This window comes from Hypanus sabinus, chromosome 30 (assembly GCF_030144855.1).
Source record: "Hypanus sabinus isolate sHypSab1 chromosome 30, sHypSab1.hap1, whole genome shotgun sequence".
NCBI lineage: Eukaryota > Metazoa > Chordata > Chondrichthyes > Myliobatiformes > Dasyatidae > Hypanus > Hypanus sabinus.
In genome coordinates, this window is record NC_082735.1 from 484724 (window position 1) to 506484 (window position 21761).

Consider the following 21761-nt stretch of genomic DNA (forward strand, 5'->3'; position numbering starts at 1 on the left):
TGGATTTCTAGGGTCTATCACGTCTGAGTGAATAAAGTTCTCCTCATGCCAGTCTTGAATCTCTTTCTATGTTCTCAAATGGACACCATTCATTGCAAACACTCCAGCCTTCCAAGTAGAGTCTGTCAAGCCATGTTAGAATTTTGTAAGTTCTCGTTTGGACAACCCTCAATCACGGGTGAATACAAGGCAAGTCAGCTTGACCTCTCCAAATGAGGAAGTCCTACTCTCCTCAGAGACCAGTCTGTTGAACCTTCATGGCACTCCCTCCATCCTTTCTCTAAGTGTGTTCTCACCTCCGTTTCACTGTAGGAAGGAATCCCTACGCTGTATGCAAATTCACTTAGAATGATACATCAGGGACATCTAACAGTAAGATGCTCCTTTGCGTTAGTCATGGAGGGCTACATGGGAAGGAAAGGTTAGATGGACCTTGAGTGGGTTAAAAGGTCGTCTCAACATCAGGAACTGCAGGGGCTGTACTCCTCTACACTCAGTGACCATTCTATTAGGTACCTCCTGAACCTAAGAAACTGGCCACTGGGTGTACAATATGTTCATGGTCTACTGCTGCTTTAGCCCATCCACTTCAAGGTTCAACTTGTTCATTCAGAGATGCTCTTTTGCAGACCACTGTTGTGATGCATGGTTATTTGACCTACCACCATCTTCTTGTCAGCTTGAACCAGTCTGGGCATTCTCCTCTGACCTCTCTCATTAACAAGGCATTAATGCTACCAGAAACGCCACTCACTGGATTTTTTTTGCACCATTCTTTGTAATCTATAGACTGTGGTGTGTGTGTAAATCCCAGGAGATCGGCAGTTTCTGAGATACTCAAACCACCACATCTGATACAACTCATCATTCTGCAGTCAAAGTCACTTACATCACATTTCTTCCCCATTCTGATGTTTGGCCTGAACAACAACTGAACCTCTTGACCACGTCTGTATGTTTTTATCACCCGAGTTGCTACTACATAATTGGCTGATTAGATTCTTGCATTACCAAGCAGGTGTACCTTGTAATGAGGCCGCTGAGTGTATTTTCTATCTTCTGTGAGTGCAAGTCACGTGCAAGCCCACAGTCTTTGCTGTATCCTGTATTTTAGCCATGAGTGAATGGAACTGACTGGAGACTGATTACTCTGACAGTGAGGACAGTAGATGGATAGAGCAATGTTTTGGCCATTACCACTAATTAGACAACTCATTCTATAAGTTCGCTAAGACCGATGACTGGAAATCTACAGTTAGCAACTGATGCTCCAAAGACATCCCTCCAACAGCACAGCTCAAGTCAGGAGCATGGAGAAAAGTTTCCCGCCTCCTTAAATTAGCATATGATGGCAACGATCAGGAATCCCCACAATCACAGACACACCAGTGTGGCAGCTTGATCCACTTCAAGCACAATAGTGACCTGCTAACCTGACTCCTCTCCGAACCCTCAGTACAAGGGCATCAGGGACATGCAGACACCTCCACCCCCAAGTTTCCTTCAACTCATGCACCATCTGATTTGGAAATTTCACCATCACTATGTTGAAAGAGTGAAACTTTTTCCCACCTCACTGTGGAAAAACTTCCATAGAACCATAGAACATTACAGCACAGAAACAGGCCCTTCTGTGCCGAACCATTTTTCTGCCTAGTCCCACTGACCTGCACCTGGTCCATATCCCTCCAAACCCCTCTCATCCATGCACCTGTCCAAGTTTTTCTTAAATGTCAAAAGTATTTACCACTTCATCTGGCAGCTCATTCCGCACTTCCACCACTCTCTGTGTGAAGAAGCCCCCCCAAATGTTCCCTTTAAACTTTTCCCCCTTCACCCTTAACCTATGTCCTCTGGTAGCCTCAGTGGAAAGAGCCTGCTTGCATTCACTCACTCTATCTATACCCATCATAATTTTATTTACCTCTATCAAATCTTCCGTCATTCATCTACACTCCAGGGAATAAATTCCTAACTTATTCAATCTTTCTCTGTAACTCGGTTTCTCAAGTCCCGGCAACATCCTTGTAAACTTTCTCTGCACTCTTTCAACATTAATATCCTTCCTGTAATTTGGTGACCAAAGCTGCTCACAATACTCCAAATTTGGCCTCACCAATGTCTTATACAACCTCACCATAACATTCCAACTCTTATACTCAATACTTTGATTTATAAAGGCCAATGTACCAAAAAGCTCTCTTTACGACCCTATCTACCTGTGACGCCACTTTTAGGGAATTATGTATCTGTATTCTCACATCCCTCTGTTCTACTGCACTCCTCAATGTCCTACCACTTACCTTGTATGTTCTACCTTGATTTGTCCTTCCAAAGTGCAATACCTCACACTTGTCCGCATTAAACATCATCTGTCATTTTTCAGCCCATTTTCCAGCTGGTCCAAGTCCCTCTGCAAGCTTTGAAAACCTTCCTCACTGTCCACTACCCCTCCAATCTTTGTATCATCAGCAAATTTGCTGATCCAATTTACCACATGATCATCCAGATCATTGATATAGATGACAAATAACAATGGACCCAGCACTGATCCCTGTGGCACACCACTCAGGCCCCCACTCAGAGAAGCAATCCTCCACTACCACTCTCTGACTTCTCCCATTGAACCAATATCTAATCCAATTTACTACCTCACCATGTATACCTAGTGACTGAATCTTCCTAACTAACCTCCCATTCACGACCTGGTCAAAGGACTTACTGAAGACCATGTAGACAACATCCACTGCCTTCGCTTCATCCACTTTCCTGGTAACCACCTTGAAAATCTCTACTAGATTGGTCAAACATGACCTACCACACACAAAGCCATGTTGACTCTCCCTAATAAGTCCCTGTTCATTCAAATACTTGTAGATCCTATCTCTTGGTACTCCTTCCTATAATTTACCTACTACAGACGTCAAACTTACTGGCCTATAATTTCCCGGATTATTTTTTGAGCCTTTTTGAAACAACAGAACAACATGAGCTATCCTCCAATCCTCCGCCACCTCACCCACAGATATCGACATTTTAAATATATCTGCCAGGGCCCCTGCAATTTCAACACTAGTCTCCTTCAAGGTCCTGAAGATTTATCTCCTTTGATTTGCCTCAAAACAGCAAGCACCTCCTCCTCTTCATCTGTCTAGGTTCCATGACCTCACTACTTGTTTGTCTTATTTCCATCGACTCCATGCCAGTTTCCTTAGTAAATACAGATGCAAAAAACCCATTTAAGATCTCCCCCATTTCTTTTGTTCCATACATAGCCGACCACTCTGATCTTCAAGAGGACCAATTTTATTCCTTCCTATCCTTTTGCTCTTAACATACCTGTAGAAGCTCTTTGGATTATCCTTCACCTTGACTGCCAAAGCTACCTCATGTCTTCTTTTAGCCCTCCTGATTTGTTTCTTAAGTATTTTTTTTGCACTTTTTATACTCCTCAAGTACCTTATTTACTCCCTGTTGCCTATACATGTTATACATTTCTCTCTTCTTCTTTATCAGAGTTCCAATATCCCTGAGAACCAAGGTTCCTTATTCACTTTGCCTTTAATCCTGACAGGAACATACAAACTCTGCACTCTCAAAATTTCTCCTTTGAAAGCCTCCCACTTACCAATCACATCTTTGCCAGAGAACAACCTATCCCAATCCACACTTTTTAGATCCTTTCTCATTTCTTCAAATTTGGCCTTTTTTTTCAGTTTAGAACCTCAACCCGAGGACCAGATCTATCTTTAGCTATGATCAACTTGAAACTAATGGTATTATGATTACTGGAACCAAATTGTTCCCCCACATACACATCCGTCACTCATTTCCTAATAAGAGATCTAATATTGCAACCTCTCTAGTTGGTACCTCTATATATTGATTTAGAAAACTTTTCTGAACACATTTTACAATTTCTAACCTGTCTATATGTTTGACAGTATGGGAGTCCCAATCAATGTGGAAAATTAAAATGCCCTACTATCACAACTTTATGTTTCCTGCAGTTGTCTGCTATCTCTCTGCAGATTTCTCCTCCAATTCTCGCTGACTATTGGGTGGTCTATAATACAACTCCATTAACGTGGTCATACCTTTCCTGTTTCTCAGCTCCACCCATATGGCCTCAGTAGACAAGCCCTCTAATCTGTCCTGCCTGAGCACTGCTGTAATATTTTCCCGGACTAGCAGTGCCACCCCCACTCCCCCACCCTTCATCCCTCTGCCTCTATCACATCTGAAACATCCAAGTCCTGGAACATTAAGTTGCCAGTCCTGCCCTTCCTGTAGCCAAGTTTCACTAATGTCTATAATGTCATAATTCCATGTGTCAATCCACGCCCTCAGCTCGTCAGCCTTCCCCACAATACTCCTCGCATTGAAGTAGACACACCTCTGAAGATTATTACCACCACGCACAAAGCTTTTATTTGTGGCTTTGCATGAACTTTTAACATCATTTATTTTCACCCCCACTCCACTATCTGCTCTGTCACTCTGGTTCCCATCTCCCTGCAAAAATCTAGTTTAAACCCTTCCCAACAGCACTAGCAAACCTCCCTGCAAGGATATTAGTCCCCCTGCAGTTCAGGTGTAACCCATCTCTCTTGCACTGGTCACACCTGCCCGAGAAGAGGTCGCAATGATCCAAAAATCTGAAACCCTGCCCCTTACACCAGTTCCTTAGCCACATGTTCATCCTCCAGAGCATCATACTATTACCCTCACTGGCACGTGGCACAGGTAGCAATCTTGAGATTACCACCCTCGAGCTCCTGCTTTTTAACTTCCTACCAAGCTCTCTCTGCTCACCCTTCAGGACCTCCTCACTCTTTCTTCCTACCGACGTGTACCACGACATCTGACTGCTCAGCCTCCCACTTCAGAATGCTGTGCACGTGATCAGAGACATCCCTGACCCTGGCACCCGGGAAGCAGCAAACCATCCGGGAGTCTCTGTCACAACCACAGAACCTCCTGTCTGTACCTCTAACTATCGAGTCCCCTATCACTACCGCTCTCCTCTTCTTCCTCCCTCCCTTCTGCACTGCAGAACCAGACTCAGTGCCAGAGATCCGGCTGCTGCAGCTTGTCCCAGGTAAGTCATCCCCCGCAACAGTATCCAAATCGGTATACTTGTTGAGGGGAATGGCCATGGGGGAACCCTGCTCTGCCTACCCTTTCCTCTTCCCTTGCTTGACGGTAACCCAATTACCTGTACCCTGCTCCTTTGGTGTAGCTACCTCCCTGAAACTACTATCTATGAACTCATCATTCTCCCGAATGATCTGGAGGTCACCCAGCTCCTGTTCCAGTTCCCTAACGTGGTCTGTTAGGAGCTGCAGCTGGATGCACTTCTTGCAGGTGTCATTGTCAGGGACACTGGAGGTCTCCCCGATTTCCCACATCCTGCAAGAGGAGCTTTCCAACATCCTGCCTGGCATTTTCTCTACTCTAAACAAAACAAAACTTACTGGAACCTACCTTCGCCCCTGCCTGTTTATGCCAAAGCCTGTTGAGCCTAAGCTATCCCACTCTGCTGCCCGCTCTCAAAGCTGCCCGCTGGATATGGTGGTCACCTTTTTAAACCTTTAGTGCTCTACTGGCTGATGTCACACGTCTGTGCAGTCCAGCCTCTTTTCCTCGAGCAGTGTAAAAAAGGGCTTCTCTCCGATATTCCTTACTCCTTCACTCTCAGCCTCTTGCTCCGATTTTAAAAAGACCGTTGAAAATTCCTCTCCTTTTTAAACCTTTGGCACTCTACTGGCTGACATCATGCACCTACACAGTCCATCCTCTTTTCCACCACCAGGAACTGCAGAGGTTCAAGATGGCAGTTTGCTTCCATCTTCTTGAGGCAGGCAATAAATGGTGGCCTTCCAAGTGGAGCTCGGGTCCGTCTGTGAATCTCTCAATCGTTCAGAACAATTGTTCAGAATTTTGGTTGTATACTTGTTACTCCAGACATTGCTTCGGGGAGAGGGTAGGGACGCATGGACAGACTGGAGGGGCAGGAAATGGAAGGAGTAGAAATGTATGGTGGTCTAACCAAAAGGTATTCGCTGTTGAACTTGACAGTCCTCTCCTCATGAGACAGGCATACAGTACAGAGGAGCAGCGGCACGGCATCAAGGTGGTGAAGATGCCCAACTGATTAGACAGCATCTGTGAAAGGGTTCCATCAGAATGGATAGTTATTGGACATTATCAACTCCATGGCCTGTTTCCATGACTGTCTGAAACATGCTTTCCTTGGAAGCTGCCTATTCTGCTCTGCATCCCAGCATTCCGGGTCCTAGATCTGACATATCAGTGCCAGTGAAAGACTCTGGAGGTGTGGTAAAGGCACCCCAAATTGTGCATAGCCTCCTGTAGTCAGCAATCATAACTTGACCATTCTTTGCCTACAATGCTGACAGAACACAGGGACATACAAACTGGTTTAAGCATTGTCCAGGACATGGGAAGAACATGCCATGTCTCCGTGCAGGCTGATGAAAGAGAAGGCACTGAGCAGAAGTAGACATCTAATTACTTGTTGCAGGTCCTCAGATCCGCATTAGGGATAACAATTGGCCAGCTTCCTCCATCAGGGTACCTCCACATCCCAATTTTCCAGGATGATGATCTCCCAGCCCTGGCACAGTGTCCTGTGGACCTTTTCTAACTCTCAGTCTTTGCTCTGGCTCCCAGCAGCTCCAAGTCTGAATTTAATTAGACCATACAGGCAGACCCTGGGTTACGTACGGGTTCTGATTGTTGACTGACTATAGCCTAAAGCTTTTCCAATGACTGATGGCGTTTCACCTCTTTCCAAACACTTTATTATTTCCACTTTATTTTCAATCGCGATTACTTCCTGTCAATGGAACAGAAATACTGCGGGCGGCAGGTCCCGAGCTTTGCTGGCTCCCAAGGTCTGCTGGGTCCTAAGGACCACTGCACTGAGACAGGCTAAATGGGGCAAGTGGGGGCTGTGCTGGGTTTGGGTATTTGATCATCCACAATTTTCCGCATGGGAATTTAAACTGGAGGTGGGAGTGTTTCTTTTTACGAGGTCGAGTTGCGAGCTCGACATCAACCCAGCACAGATGGTACGGGAGTCACTGGATCGACATCAAACCAGCACGGGAGCGGTCTCTCTCTGGATCGAACTCAGAAACCTCCATTCTCCAGCCCGGTGCTGATCTCACTGCGCCACCAGCGGACCGGAATGGTGTGTGGGGGGGGGGGGGGTCAGGGTGAATCTTATTAAGAAAAATTTAAGCCAAATACAAAGTTAAACACTCAACGCAGTGTCAATGGCAACGTCTTGAAATGGCAGACGGCATTCTCCTTCCTCGGTTCGTAAGTACGAGTTGTCCGTAAGTCGGACGCTCGTAACTCAAGGACTACCTGTATAATTTACCAGTGCAGTTGCTAAAGTTGACAAGCCTCAGTGTGTTTGTGGAGCTCAATAGCAGTCAACCCTGCTCCCAACTTCCCCAGCTCTCTGTAATTCAGCCCAGCTCTGCAGGGTCTCTCTGAGGAGACAAAGCTCCTGTACCATTAGAAGGATGACAACAGCATTATGTTACCTGTGTCAGGCCCAACTGGTCTGTGATTTTGACCAGGTCCCAGTTCTTCTTCAATGTCTTCTTCTTCAACAGCAGAGTTGCAAGGAAGGTGAAATCACTTGGCAGCCCCTGAGGGAACACCTGTCTGAGACAGTCAACAGACACACATCAGTGATTGACACACTGCCCCATTCCCGTGCCTGAACATTGACCAATGCTAACTTGAGGGATAATTACACTTTGAATTTACAAATATCCTCTTGATAACCTTCCAGCAGCTTACCTGCCCTCGGGCTACTGTAAATTCATCCTCACACTCTGACAGTTCCACACTCTTCCAAATCTATACTCTCTCTCTCATACAGGCAGTCCCCGGGTTACGTACGAGTTCCGTTCCTGAGTCCATCTTTAAGTCGGAATTGTACGCAAGTCGGAACAAGTACATCCGGTATTATTTAGCCTCAGTTAGTCAAATGTTTATCTTAGTATATAGTATATATTTTACCTTTCTATGCATATAAAACACTTAAGAAATGTATGTATTCCAATAATTAAACCACTGCGTTGCTTAGTAATAATTATAGCTTTCATCCAGGCAGGGCATTTCACATGCTCCATTATTCTCACTTTATCCGTTATCCTTTAAAATTGTTCCAATTGTTGACTGACTGTAGCCTAACGCTTTTCCAATGACCAATGGCGTTTCACCTCTTTCAAAACGCTTTATTATTTCCATTTTATTTTCAATCGCGATCGCTTCTCACCAATGGAGCAGAAACACTGCGGGCGGCAGGTCCGGACCTGCGCCGGCTCCCAAGATCCGCTGGGTCCTAAGGACCACAGCACTGATTCCCCGTGTGCTAAACTGTACCGCACTGAGACAGGTTAAATGGGACAAGTGGGGGCTGTGCTGGGTTAGGATAATTGATCCTCCACAATATTCCACATGGGAATTTAAACTGGAGGTGGCAGCGTTTTTTTTTACGAGGTTGAGTTGCGAGCTCAACATCAACCCGGCACAGATGGTACAGGAGTCACTGAATCGATAATCAACCCGGCACGGGACCGGTCTGTCACTAAATCAAACTCATGAACCTCTGTTCTCTAGCCCGGTGCTGATCTGACTGTGCCACCAGCCGACTGGAATGGGGGGCAGGGTCAGGGTGAATCTTACTAAAAAAAATTTAAGCCAAATACAAAGTTAAACACTCAACACAGTGATAATAGAAACAACTTAAAATGGTGGGCGGCGTCACGTCCCAACTTAAAATGGCGGACGGCGTTCTCCTTCGTCGGTTCGTAAGCATGAGTTGTCCGTAAGTCAGACGTTCGTAACTCGGGGACTGCCTGTACTTAAAAATCATCAGTCTACTCTTCCTCTTTGGCTCACTCACTGTCAGTTTTGGTTTCTTTGCCATCCTGCAAAACACTGTAGAATGTTTTCATTTTTCTTTTAGAGATACAGCATGATAATAAGCCCTTCAGAACCAACGAGCCTGCACCTCCCAATTACATCCATTGACCAAGTAACCTACTAATGTCATAAAGTGGGCATTGGGAACGGACCCAAATGTAAGAGACAGACACTGAAGTTCTAGGGAAAGTGGGACCTGGTGTGTCAGAAAGCAAGGGAAGTAGGGGAGAAACAATGCTGGACAAGACTAGGATACAGGGATGGGGCTAGGACTTGGACTAGGACACAGACTAGAACAACCTTGGACATGGACTGGAAACCTCCTCGGAGCCTTGGACACAGACTGGACTTGGACACGGAACAACAAACAACGACAGTCCATTCGAGTAGCGGAAAACGGCCTGCCTACTGAGCCTTGGACTCGAGCAGAGGAACACTGAACACAGAGCTGGGACCCCTCCTTGGGAGCAGGACATAGGGCCAAGACTCATACATGGACACTAAACATGGGCACACAAAGGACAGTTCAAGCTCAACGATAGATAGTTCCTTCTGTTGGCGTGGTAAGGCTCCGGTCTCACTCCAGTGACTAAACTTGATTGCGATACAGGCGAGGTTGCAGGCAAGGCTTCAGGCGTAGGTTGCTGAAAGAAGGGGAAGGGAGGAGAACAGTCCAGCCTCAGGGTAATGGCAAAGACACCCTGGCTTACCCAACAGAGGCAAGGACAGGGAGGGACAGATCCAACCACAGGGTAACAGCAAAGACGGCCTGACTTACCCCACAGAAGTGAGGACAGGATACTGACAAGACAAAGCAGCACCTACACTCAAACCCAGGGCCACTTATATTCCTGGCCCCAAGATGAGAATCAGGTGCAAATGATTAAGCCCAAATGAAACAAGGGGCAGCCAGAAGACCCGGAGTCTGGAGTTCACGGACCAGACCATGAACCAGAACATGGACCGGACCATGACAACTAACCCAAATGCCTTTGGAATGTGGGAGGAATCCAATCCACCCAGAGGACACCCACACAGTCACGGGGAAAAGGGACAAACTACTTAGAGACAGCAGCGGATTTGAACCTGGGCCACTGTCACTGTATTAGTGTTATGCTAATGACACCAATTAAGAAGCAGAGACCATAGGTTTAAGATGAGAGGAGATGACTGAATAAGAAGCAATGCTTTGCACACAAAAGATGGTATGTATGTGGGATGAACTGCCAAAGGAAGTGGTTGAGAATCAGAATCAGGTTTAATATCACCAGCATATGTCATGAAATTTGTTAACTTTATGGCAACTGTACAATGAAATACATGATAAATAAATCCAGAAAAAAAAACTGAGTTACATTTAGTTTATGCAGGGCTAGAAAATAGTTAAGTTAAAATAAGTACTGCAAAAACACTACCAGTGAGGTAGTGTTCATGGGTTCAATGTCCATCTGGAAATCAGACAGCAGAGGGGAAGAAGCTGTTTCTTAATAGTTAAGTGTGTGCATCAGTACAAAGGGTTCTGTACCTCCTTCCTGACAGTAAGCTCAATAACAATATTTAAAAGACAATTGGACAGATACATGGATTGGAAAGGTTCAAAGGTCAAATGTGACAATTATCTTAGCTGGGAATCTTGGTTGGTACGGACCAGTTGGGTCTTGCATCAATTCACACTCACAGTCTTCCTGTAAAAGAGTTGCAATCTCTTCAACACAAAACTGGTAGCTGTTGTTGGAACAGTAGTTGGAACTGGCCCGGGGTGGCAGAAGTTGGGTGTTGTTGAAGAGCCTTGTGGTGCAGCCATCAGTGAATGGCATTGTTCAGAGGATTTGCATTTGCATTGCTCAACCTTCTCAGTGAATGTGGGCTGCACAAGACTGTAAATCACTGAGAAGGTGATTGTATTTTCTGAGCAGGTGTGCTTTACACATGGCCACAGACTGCTGATGGAAGTCCCTCCTTCCCATCCAGAGCCCTACCCTGGGACACTGCAAAATTGCAGGTTTGATGGCTACCTATTGAGCTTACACAATGCAAACAGATATCAGGTGGACAATGATAACACCTGGATCTCTCTAACAAGCCATTCAGCTCACTGCGCCACACCACAACAATAACAATAATTCAGACCACTGAAGTATCTGAGAATGTGAACAGTACCATACTATACAAAGCCGTTCTTTCTTATTCTTCTGTCCTTCCCCTTTGATGAAGATTTTACGTCTCAGGAGTTCTCAATCTGGGGTTCACAGATTCCTCACTTTATGGTAGGAAATGATGGCATAAAAAAAGTTGGGAACCCCTAGTCTGCATTGATGGTGCTGAAGCTGAAAGGATTGAGAGCTTCATGTTCTAGGAGTAAAAATCACCAACAAACTCTCCTGGTTCAATTATTTAGAAGCCATGGCCAAAGAAGCTCACCAGTGTCTCAACTTCCTCAGGGGGATGAAGAAATTTGGCAAGTTGACCCTTATCAGTTTATATCAATGCACCATAGAAAGCATTCTAACCGGTGCAAAAACACTCGGTTTAGCAACTGTTCTGCATGTAACTGCAAGAAACTATAGAGACCTGTCAACACAGCTAAACACATCAAGAAAACCAGCCTCCACTCCATTGACTCTCCCTATCCTTCTCGCTGTCAGCATAACTCTGGACATTCTCTCTTCTCCCTTTTCCCATTGGGTAAAGACAGAAAGTCTGAAGTACCTACCTCAGAATCAAGAACAGCTTCTACCTGCTGATACAAAATACTATTAAATGATACTCTAGTTTGATAAAATGGAGTCTTGACCTCACAATGATCCTGCACCTTATTGTTTACCTGCACTGTACTCGCTCTGTAATTCACTTTATTTTGCCTTGTTCCTGTTTTACCTTATTCTGCTTCAGTGCACTGTAATTATCTGATCTGTATTAACAATATACAAGACAAGCTTTCCACTGTATCTCAGTACATGTTAAATAATAAACCAAGTCAAATTCCAATTCCTCTCTGCAGCTGTGCCTCTGGCTACTTCACACACGAATTTACCTATTCCAGGAATGGGCCTGAAGCGCTCCAGGCCCAAGGCCCAAACCACCCCAATCTAAAGGCCAGTAATGCCACAGAAGCTCAACAAAGCCTACAAGATGTCTCAAAAAGTTTGGACTTCTGGCAAAATCCTTAACTCTTGCTTTGCTAACTGTCAAAACAATCTGAAACCAGAAATGTTTCTGAATTTCTCTGCAGAAACATTTAAAAGCTATCTAAGTAAACTGATAAATTGGTTTATTATTGTGGCATGTACTGAGTTAAAAACTTGTCTTAAATACCATCCATTTATTTTATTTCATTACAATATTGTACTGAGTAAATACAAGGTAGCACTAAAATAATCAGAAGTACGAAAAGTTAAAAATTCATACAATGCAAAATAATTCATAACAAAAATCAAAAGCTTTCAGAAAAACATGGAATTTGCCATCTCTGCACAACTACAAATCCCATTGAAACCAGGATCCTATGTCAGCTCCAGTCCATTGCTGGAGTATTGATTTCACAGTGTACAACTCGGCAAGTCTGAGCTCCATCACTGCACTCCATGGAGGCTCCCTGAGCAGGGCCACCTGAAGTAACTGTTGGTGAGGAGGTTTGGATTTTGACTATACCTGCACAGCTTTGACCCCACAAATACCAGCAAAACCTCAACCACTTCATTAATATAAACCCAATCATCTTGGAATTACCTGTAGGATCTGGTGCATATCATTTCTGATCATCATTAAAAGATTCAAATCTTTCAAATGAAAGCTCACCAGCATCTTTACTTTCTTAAGAGGTTAAGGTTAACATCAAACACTCTTATCAAACTTCTACAGAAGTATTGCTGAATGTATACTGACTGCTTGATTCACAGTCTGATACGGCAATTCAAGTGCACAGGAATGTAAGATGCTGCAGAGAGTAGTGGACTCTGCCCACAGGCACGCCTCTTATCACCATCAGTAGTATCTACAGAAGGCAATGCCTCAAGAAGTCAATATCCATCATCAAAGATCCCCAGCATCTGGGCCATGCCAGCTGCTCACAGCAACCATCCAGCAAGAGATACAGACCTGAGTCCCACACTACCAGGTCCAAGAACAGTTACATCCCTTCAACCATTCAGTTTGTGAACCAACCAGCAAAACACTAAACACCACCTCAGTTTAGCACACCGTGGCCATTTTGGCCACTTTGCACTAAAATGGACAGTTTTTATGATACATGTTTTCTTGTAAAATAATTTATTTTAAATTGATTTTTATCTTGTGAATGCTGCTTCTGATGCAATATGCCTGTGATGCTGCAATAAAGTTTTTCATTCCACCTTTGCATACACATACTTGTGAATTTGACAATAAACTCAGCTTTGCCTTTGATTTTGATTAATGATGAACTTAAACTGCAGGAATTGGTATATGAGGCATCAAGTACTTGGGCTCTCCCCAGTCCAGTGCTCAGGTCTTCACAATCCAATGCACAGCTCTTCTATCCCAGCTTGAAGGTGACTTCATTTCCAAGGTGAAACACAACCATTTGCAGGTTATGTTGTGACTGGGAAGTTCCTGTCATTAAATGTCATGATTTCTCCTTGGAGTGACAGAGGATGAGAAGTGACCTGATAGAGGTGTACAAGTTGAAGAGAGGCGTTGATCATGTGGAGATAACCATATATGGTTATATCATGTGGATAGTCAGAGGCCTTTCCCCAGAACTGAAATGGCTAACATGAGAGAGCACAGTTTTAAGGTGCTTGGAAGTAGGTACAGAGGAGATGTCAGGGGTAAGTTTTTTTTTTATGCAGAGAGCGGTGAGCGCATGGAATGGGCTGCCAGCAACGGTGGTGGAGGCAGATACGATAGGGTCTTTTAAGAGACTCCTGGATAGGTACATGGAGCTTAGAAAAATAGTTGGCTATGGGTAAGGACATGTTTGGCACAGCTTTCTGGACCGAAAGGCCTGTATTGTCTTGAAAGGTTTTCTATGTTTCTATAAGGTGACTCACAGGAAATGATCAAGTAGTGGTGGTTGGGGGTGTGGAGGGGTGGGTTAATGGGTGAAGTTGTTAATCAGCCTTACTGTTTGGGGAAAAGTAACAGTTTTTGAGTCTGACAGTCCTGACATGGATGCCATGCAGCCTCCTCCCCAATGAAAGGAGGACAAACAGTCCATGAGCATGGTTGGAGGGATTCTTCATGATGTTACTGGCCATTTTCCAGCATCTTTCTGTATTCATATCCTTGCTGACATACGGGTGACACACACCACATCCCTAACCACCAGCCTCCTGTTCTGCTAGGAACCAATCACTCCTGTTGGTCCCACATTGGCCTTAACAGCGACCAGAGGCCCTACAAAACCAGAATGGAAGCAAGTCTCCCTTGATCCTAAGGAACTGCCGAATGTGTGTAGAAAAGTAGTCAGGTCTAAGTTTGCCATGTGTGTGGAAGATTCTACTAAGTCAGGTTAGGAAAGGCAGAGGGGAATCTGCAATCTGCGTGTATTCAATTTGTAGTTAATGTCAATGGCACATATACCCAGTGTATTCAGCTGGGGATTCCTCAGCCTCAGGCACTGGCCCACTCAAAAATGGGGAACCCGAGCTTAATGACTCAGCAGGTTGCAAGCTCTACCTCTGGGGACTCCCCTACCCTGCAGGCATTAGTCATGTTGAAACCACAGCCAATCAAACCAGCAATGACACTTGAAACTACCGTTACTTACAGTGAAAAACAGCAGCAGTTTGGTAATTACTGGATGTAGATGTGGGGAGAGGGGCTGTGATCCAACTCACAGAACACAGGTGTTCCCCACTGCAATCTGAATCTAATGAACCAGAGTTATTACCCATTGCTGTGATCAATGTCCAATGTTGAGCTTCCTACTAACCGCAGCTTTGCAGGACATCTCATTAACCATATAATAATTACAGCACAGAAACAGGACATCTTGGCCTTCTAGTTCGTGCTGACGCTTACTCTCACCTAGTCCCACCTACCCGCACTCAGCCCATAACCCTCCATTCGTTCCTTGTCTATATGCCTATCCAATTTTACTTTAAATGACAAAACCGAAACTGCCTCTACCACTTCTACTGGAAGCTCATTCCACACAGCTACCACTCTCTGAGTAAAGAAATTCCCCCTCGTGTTACCCTTAAACTTTTGCCCCCTAACTCTCAAATCATGTCCTCTTGTTTGAATCTCTCCTACTCTCAATGGAAAAAGCCTATCCACATCAACTCTATCTATCCACCTCATTATTTTAAATACCTCTATCAAGTTCCCCCTCAACCTTCTACGCTCCAAAGAATAAAGACCTAACTTGTTCAACCTTTCCCTGTAACTTAGGTGCTGAAACCCAGGCAACATTCTAGTAAATCTTCTCTGTACTCTCTCTATTTTGTTTATATCTTTCCTATAATTCGGTGACCAGAACTGTACACAATACTCCAAATTTGCCCTTACCAATGCCTTGTAAAATTTTAACATTATATCCCAACTCCTATACTCAGTGTTCTGATTTATAAAGGCCAGCATACCAAAAGCTTTCTTCACCACCCTATCCACATGAGATTCCACCTTCAGTGAACTATGCACCATTAGATCACTCTGTTCTACTGCATTCTTCAAAGCCCTACCATTTACCATGTATGTCCTATTTGGATTATTCCTACCAAAATGCAGCACGTCACACTTATCAGCATTAAACTCCATCTGCCATCGTTCAGCCCACCCTTCTAACTGGTCTAAATCTCTCTGCAAACTTTGAAAACCTACTTTATTATCCACAACACCACCTACCTTAGTATTATCTGCATATTTACTAATCCAATTTACCACCCCATCATTCAGATCATTAATGTATATGACAAACAACATTGGACCCAATAGAGATCCCTGAGGCACACCTCTAGTCACCGGCCTCCAATCTGACAAACAGTTATCCACCACTACTCTCTGGCATCTCCCATCCAGCCACTGTTGAATCCATTTTACTACTTCAATATTAATATCTAACAATTGAACCTTCCTAACCTTCCGTGCGGAACCTTGTCAAAGGCTTTACTGAAGTCCATATAGACAACATCCGCTGCTTTACCCTCGTCAACTTTCCTCCTAACCTCTTCAGAAAATTCAGTAAGATTTGAAAAAACATGACTTTCCACGCCTATCCAGATAATTATATATACCATCTCTAAGAATACTTTCCATTAATTTACTTACCACTGACGTCAAACTGACAAGCCTATAATTGCTAGGTTTACTCTTAGAACCTTTTTTAAAAAATGGAATGACACAAGCAATATGCCAATCCTCTGGCACCATTCCCGTTTCTAATGACATTTGAAATATTTCCGTCAGAGCCCCTGTTATTTCTACACTAACTTCCCTCAGGGTCCTAGGGAATATCCTGTCAGGATGCAGAGATTTATCCACTTTTATAATCCTTAAAAGCGTCAGTACTTCCTCCTCTTTGTCATAGTTTCCATAACTTCCCCACTTGTTTCTCTTACCTTACACAATTCAATATCCTTCTCCTTAGTGAATACCGAAGAAAAGAAATTGTTCAAAATCTCCCCCATCTCTTTCGGCTCCACACATAGCTCTGCACTTTGATTCTCTAAGGGACCAATTTTATCCCTCACTATCCTTTTGCTATTAATATAACTGTAGAAACCCTTTAGATTTATTTTCACCTTACTTGCCAAAGCAACCTCGTATCTTTTAGCTTTTCTAATTTCTTTCTTGAGATTCTTTTTATATTCTTTATATTCCTCGAGCACCTCATTTACTCCATGCTGCCTATATTTATTGTAGATCTCCTTCTTTTTCCGTACCAGGTTTCCAACATCCCTTGAAAACCATGGCTCTCTCAAACCTTTCAACCTAACAGGAACATAAATATTCTGTATCCTCCAAATTTAACTTTTAAATGACCTCCGTTTCTCTATTACATCCTTCCCATAAAACAAATTGTCCCAATCCACTCCTTCTAAATCCTTCACATCTCTCTATCAACTCCTCACTCTCAGGCGAAGGTCATCGAGCTGCAGCTCCAGTTGCCTAACACGCTCCCTGAGAAGCTGCAGCTCCAGTTGCCTAACACGCTCCCTGAGAAGCTGCAGCTCCAGTTGCCTAACACGCTCCCTGAGAAGCTGCAGCTCCAGTTGCCTAACACGCTCCCTGAGAAGCTGCAGCTCCAGTTGCCTAACACGCTCCCTGAGAAGCTGCAGCTCCAGTTGCCTAACACGCTCCCTGAGGAGCTGCAGCTCCAGTTGCCTAACACGCTCCCTGAGGAGCTGCAGCTCCAGTTGCCTAACACGCTCCCTGAGGAGCTGCAGCTCCAGTTGCCTAACACGCTCCCTGAGAAGCTGCAGCTCCAGTTGCCTAACACGCTCCCTGAGGAGCTGCAGCTCCAGTTGCCTAACACGCTCCCTGAGAAGCTGCAGCTCCAGTTGCCTAACACGCTCCCTGAGGAGCTGCAGCTCCAGTTGCCTAACACGCTCCGAGGAGCTGCAGCTCCAGTTGCCTAACACGCTCCGAGAAGCTGCAGCTCCAGTTGCCTAACACGCTCCCTGAGAAGCTGCAGCTCCAGTTGCCTAACACGCTCCCTGAGAAGCTGCAGCTCCAGTTGCCTAACACGCTCCCTGAGGAGCTGCAGCTCCAGTTGCCTAACACGCTCCCTGAGGAGCTGCAGCTCCAGTTGCCTAACACGCTCCCTGAGAAGCTGCAGCTCCAGTTGCCTAACACGCTCCGAGGAGCTGCAGCTCCAGTTGCCTAACACGCTCCCTGAGAAGCTGCAGCTCCAGTTGCCTAACACGCTCCCTGAGAAGCTGCAGCTCCAGTTGCCTAACACGCTCCGAGGAGCTGCAGCTCCAGTTGCCTAACACGCTCCCTGAGAAGCTGCAGCTCCAGTTGCCAAACACGCTCCCTGAGGAGCTGCAGCTCCAGTTGCCTAACACGCTCCCTGAGAAGCTGCAGCTCCAGTTGCCTAACACGCTCCCTGAGGAGCTGCAGCTCGGTGCACCTGGCGCAGATGTGGACTTCCGGGAGGCTCGGAGACTCCAGGACCTCCCAGATTAGAGTCTTGGCAACAGACACACTTGGGGGGAGAGGGAGTGTGTGTGAGAGAGAGCGATTTGTGCGTGTGTGTCATGGAGAGAGTTTGGGGTGGGGTAGGAGGTGTTTCACACTGACCAAGCACAAGAGATGTATTCCCCAGATACAGGGATAAAGGAGAGTGTTTGAGGTGTCTCCTTGATGCATGATGAGAGGCATTGATCGTGTGGATAGTCAGAGACTTCTTCCCAGGGCTGAAATGGTTGCCACAAGAGGACACAGTTTTAAGGTGCTGGGGAGTGGGTACAGAGGAGATGTCAGGGGTAAGTTTTTTTATGCAGAGTGGTGAGTACATGGAATGGGCTGCTGGCAACAGTGGTGGAGGTGGATATGATAGGGTCTTTTATGAGACTTTGGGATAGGTAAATAAAGCTTAGAAAAATAGAGAGCTATAGGTAACCCTAGTGATTTCTAAGGTAGGGACATGCTCGGCATAACTTTGTGGGGTGAAGAGCCTACATCGTGCTGTAGGTTTTCTATGTTTTTATGGCTATGTCCATAATAGACCGGATAAATCCATAACCAAAGCTTTTTCTCTTCGTTTTGACCCTCCATCCACACTGAAACAGCATTTTCCTCCCCCAAAAACAGAGCTTTTCTAAAACGCCCTCCAGAGTGTGTAACTTTGAAAACACTGGATTGGGCAGAGTAATGTGGACGGGGTAACGGGATATTTTTAAAAACGCTGTCATGACATGCCGGAACAGATGGGGGCATTTCATTGTTTTCTTGAATGCAACCCCTACACAACCTAACAATTTCAGGACAGATGACAATGAGACTGAATCCAGAAGAGTTAGAAATGTACTCACCAAATACTTTGACCTATAACTTACTGAATAAATAAGTATACTCACTTAGTCCTGTTTTCTGTCCTTGCTTGTATGAAGGTGGTTTACCTATTTATGCAATTACTTCTCTGACAATAGATGTGTAACAGCTTAATATAACATTGTATGGAAATACAAGATAACACTGATGCAGACGTGTCTTATACATTTAACAAGGTGCTTTATTAATGCAACAGAGTTAGTCAGTTTTTCAATGTTCGTCATCAGCCGGGTCATACTGTCCGTGAACTCCCTGTCGATTGCCTCCATATGCTCCAGTATTTGTTTTTTTTTTAGTTTTAAGTCCTCCTGCATGAGAGCCAACAGCTGTCCGTCATTTGGCAATTTCCTTTTAAGCTTTTCTAGTCTGTAACTGCACAAACGCGTACATTCATAGCGACATTCAACACCAAACATCTCACGTTTTCTGCAGATGTGTCCTGCGCATGCCCAGATTCAAGAGATTCACCAAATACCAGTTTTAATGTGGACGGAGGTATTTTCAAAAACACTTAGTGTAGACAACTATCGTTTTTACGCGAAACCGGCGTTTTCAAAATTATCCGGTCTAGTGTGGACGTAGTCTATATTTTTATGTGAAGTGTTAATGGGCTCCCCAGATACAGGGATAAAGGGGAGTGTTTGAAGTGTCTCCTTAATGTGTGAAGGAATGGCCTCCCAAGATACAAGGATAAAGGGGAGTATTTGAGATGTGTCCTTGATGCATGAAGTGTTAATGGGCTCCCCAAATACAGGGATAAAGAAAAGTGTTGAGAGATCTCATTAATGCAGGAAGGGTTGACTGTCCATTTCCCTGCAGAAATGCTGGCTGACCCGCTGAGTTCATCCAGTGCCTCAATGCAGGGATGTGATTGGGATGATAGGAGGTCTCCACACCTGGGGCATGTGGTGGGTGGGGGGGGGGGCATAGGGTCAAAGATCACGTACTGGCATTGGTGGTGTCTATAGGAAGGTTGGTGTAATGTCTTTAGAACATTCGCAACATGGTATCAGACTGCAAGAGTTACCAGATCTCTCAAGCTGATTCCCAGGGAAATCCTCTGCCCTCAAACCAATTTCCATGGTTACCCACTACTGGGAATAGAAATGAAGCACAACCCCACCATGAGGTACACACACACACACACACTCACACACACACACAGACTCACTCTCACACACGCGCGCGCGCGCACACACACACACACACCCCCCACCACCTGCCTACAGCTTTCTCCTCTGACCACATTACACAGTTGTGGTGTGGGGGGGTAGCCCTGACCACACGAGGCATTTCTACTATCCCAACCCATCTCTCCACAACAGTCCATTTCAAGAAGTGAGTGGCTCTGCTGCAAGGTAGGAGCTATTGGTAGGTCTAGGGACTTCTGCTCAATAGGGCACAGTCCACTTGAGATTTAAAGGACATACACCTGATGGAGATCTACCTCACAGACCCATTGAAGGTCACCGTGAGGGAAGAGCAACATGGAACCCGACACACGCAGATAATCCCACCATTAAATCTCGGATGACAATCACAACACCCAATAACAGCTCTATTGGCACTTACTCAGTGGGTCTGACCAGGGATACGTTTCCTAATCTCACAATCAGAGATCCTGTTGGACTTCGGATTTTCTTCAGTGCTGGCATCTTAAAGACGGAGAATCGCCTGAGCAAATTAAAGCCTGCAATCCAAGAGAGAACGGTTAATGCCATTGGGGTGGTAACGTAGATCTGGGCACTTCTGCCTCGCTTTCATCTGCCCTATACAGATGTGGGCCAGGGCTCAACGACCATCATTCTGCTGCTCTGCTGTCACCCAGTCACTGGGCTAGACATCTTAAATTAGGTCGTTGTCAAACTACCGAATGCTGGACCCCACACATCAGGGGAGAAAGCAGATCGGTGTGGAGGTGTCAACCCAGCAGTGGTGAAACAGCTGTCTGACAGAACAGCTGGAGCTTCCTCCTCCCACTTACAACCTTTCTTTCCCCCACACTGGGAGCCATCTGATATGGTCATTGCTACACAGTACAATGAGCCTGCAGAGGCTTAATAGCAGATCAAATTTGTATCGACATTGCATTGAATTCTAGTCAACCCCTTATAGAATGGATGTGGAGGCTTTGGAGAGCACGCAGAAAAGGCTCTTTCCCAACTTCAAAGTATCTCATTCTAGACAATACACATTTAAGATGAGAGAATACAAGCTGAAAGGAGGTGTGCAGGGTACGATATTTTACACAGAATGGTGGGTGCCTACATGCACTTCTTGGAGTGATGATGGAGGGAGATGTGACCGGGGAAATCAGAAGCTCTCACGCACAGATATACAGGAAATGAAAGGTTGTGAAGGCAGAAAGGATTAGTTTAGTTAAGCATTTAAAAAGCAACTTATAGAAACATAGAAAGCCTACAGTACAATACAGGCCCTTCGGCCCACAAAGCTGTGCCGAACATATCCTTCCCTTAGAATTCCCTAGGATTAACCATAGCTGTCTATTCTTCTAAGCTCCATGTACCTAATCCAGGAGTCTCTTAAATACCCTATCATACTCCACCATCGCCGCCGGCAGCCCATTCCACACACATCCCACTCTCTGCATAAAAAAAAACTTACCCCTGACATCTCCTCTGTACCTGCTTCTAAGCACCTTAAAACTGTGCCCTCTTGGGCCAGCCATTTTAGCCCTGGGAAAAAGCTTCTGACTATCCACACGATCAATGCCTCTCATCATCTCGTACACCTCTATCAGGTCACTTCTCATCCTTTGTCGCTCCAAGGAGAACATAGAACAGAGAACA

At 45.1% G+C, this 21761-nt stretch overlaps 1 protein-coding gene across 1 annotated transcript in view; it reads right to left on the reverse strand.

Annotated features, from left to right (window-relative positions):
* col16a1 (collagen, type XVI, alpha 1) overlaps positions 1 to 21761 on the reverse strand; it is a gene marked incomplete at its 3' end in the record, with an annotated part of 565824 nt that overhangs the window by 482725 nt on the left and 61338 nt on the right. The window contains exons 4-5 of the mRNA XM_059954228.1: positions 20524 to 20641; positions 7581 to 7704 (exon numbers count right to left, since the gene is read on the reverse strand). Of these exons, the coding sequence (XP_059810211.1) occupies positions 7581 to 7704; positions 20524 to 20641 (242 nt within the window). The remainder of the gene's footprint in view (positions 1 to 7580; positions 7705 to 20523; positions 20642 to 21761) is intronic.